The sequence below is a fragment of the Aphanomyces invadans genome (genome assembly GCF_000520115.1).
Source record: "Aphanomyces invadans strain NJM9701 unplaced genomic scaffold supercont1.109, whole genome shotgun sequence".
Classification (NCBI taxonomy): Eukaryota; Oomycota; class Saprolegniomycetes; order Saprolegniales; family Verrucalvaceae; genus Aphanomyces; species Aphanomyces invadans.
This window is the reverse complement of record NW_008580254.1, coordinates 40035-41785: the sequence shown is the minus strand read 5'-3', so window position 1 is coordinate 41785 and position 1751 is coordinate 40035. Positions and strand designations below refer to the sequence as shown.

Genomic DNA, 1751 nt, shown 5'->3' with positions numbered 1-1751 from the left:
CAGCGGGCCTCCTTGAGCTCGGCTGCGAGCACACGATCCAACTCGGCGGATGCCATTCTGGTCAACCTTGCCTTCGCGGCGTCGAAAACATCCCGTGCACACGACACACCCTGAGGTAACAGACCCTTGCGCTCTTGGTTAGCATTGGCGATGTAAGCCAACTTGTAGGCATAGTCTCCGAAAACTCTCATCGCCTCAGCCAGACACACTTGCAAGGACATGAACGTGTGGTTCAGCCTCTCGTACGGGTATGCGGTGAAAGCGTCGTCAACATGAGCAACCAGTTCGTCAATGCTACGTGCTGACTTGCGGTGTTGTAGGGACTGGATGGCTGCGAAGAAACCCAAGTCCAAAACGTTGGTGTCGGGGGAATTGATGGTTGTGGTGCAAGCGATATCGACCATCCAAGCGCCTTGTACTTGGCCATGGCTTCGTTTAGCAGCGCGTCGGACGGGGGTACATGGGCACGGGCATTGTCGTGTTGCAACTTCATGACACTGTGGTCACTTGGCCACTTGGAAGCGATTGCAGGCAGTACATTATCGACCAATAAGGAACGATTGATGTTCTTTGTCACAGTCATTGTCTTGTTTTCAATAGTCACGGCCACGCGATTGGCGCTGGTACGCTGCGCTTTGACAGGCGCTACGAACGACCAAATGCCGGTCTTGCCGTCCCACCAAGTTTCGGTGGCATAGTCGTAACGAGGACGAGCCACAGCACATAGAAACATGACTTTTGTAATGTACCTCTTGCTTTTACACGTGCGATGAGGCTCCTTCTCACCAGGCACAATGTTGATCTTTCGGCTCTCTTCTTGGCTATATAGAACCATTTTTCGTCCAAGTGCACATATTCAAGCTTGCTATTGAACTCCAAGTTCGTACCAACGAACTCAATAACTCAAAACAGCAAATTTCATTTGCTGTACTTGTTGGCCTCAGTCAAGAATGGCTTCATGGCGTTGGAATGGGACCGAAACAAACCAAGCTTGAGGTATCGGTGCAGTGTCCCGAGACTTATCCCTATGAGAAAGTGTTACTAGGCCCTTCTGCTGTCAAAATTCACCTGCTTTTTCCGAAATGGATCGAAGTGTCGTTCGTTGGGATTGCGGTACTTTCAGGAGCTTTGTTTTCACTTCTTTTGCGGTGAACGCCTTCTTTCTACCGACTCTACCCATTTAATTGCTTGCAACATTGACATTCATGTTGCCCTGACAGACACCTTGCTTCTTCGCTTCCGCAAGGACTCGCCCAATGGTGGCAACGTGGCATTTGTACTTGTCCACAAGGATCTGGCTTAATCCAGTCTAGCCTTGTAGCCACCGTTGCTGTGGAGCAAGACCTCGCGGAGGATGGTTTCGCGCTCGACGTCGGTCAGGTTGCGCCTTTCAATTGGCATTTTAGAATGTTAGTCATTTGAAGTTATTGTTTTATATGAAAATTAGTATGGAATTTTTGAACGCGGGAAATGGCCACACCACTTGATAACTCCCCCTCATTAACACCTCAGGTGAGAGCTCTCAGCTTCCCCTATCTGAAGAGCCAATCTGAACGAAGTGTTTCGACTCCAGGCAGGTGACACCACAGATTCAAAATAACATCAAATTAAATGACGCGTCATGTCTACCCTCCTCAAACTCGCGCACTTATTTTGGACCAGAGGGAGTAGGAGAGGTCAAGAAGGAACCTTTTCAGTTTGGTTTTGAGTAGTTTTGATACAGCCAATGTGGGTGCGGTACAGGTATTCCC

General features: G+C 49.2%; 1 protein-coding gene across 1 annotated transcript; it reads left to right on the top strand.

The window, feature by feature from the left end:
- Positions 1-219: 219 nt before the first annotated feature.
- On the top strand, positions 220-553 carry H310_14941 (hypothetical protein; the record flags this gene model as incomplete). Its single annotated transcript, XM_008882918.1, has 3 exons — positions 220-248; positions 321-384; positions 440-553. 3 exons carry the CDS (start codon positions 220-222, stop codon positions 551-553), a joined length of 207 nt encoding a protein of 68 aa, XP_008881140.1.
- Positions 554-1751: the final 1198 nt, after the last annotated feature.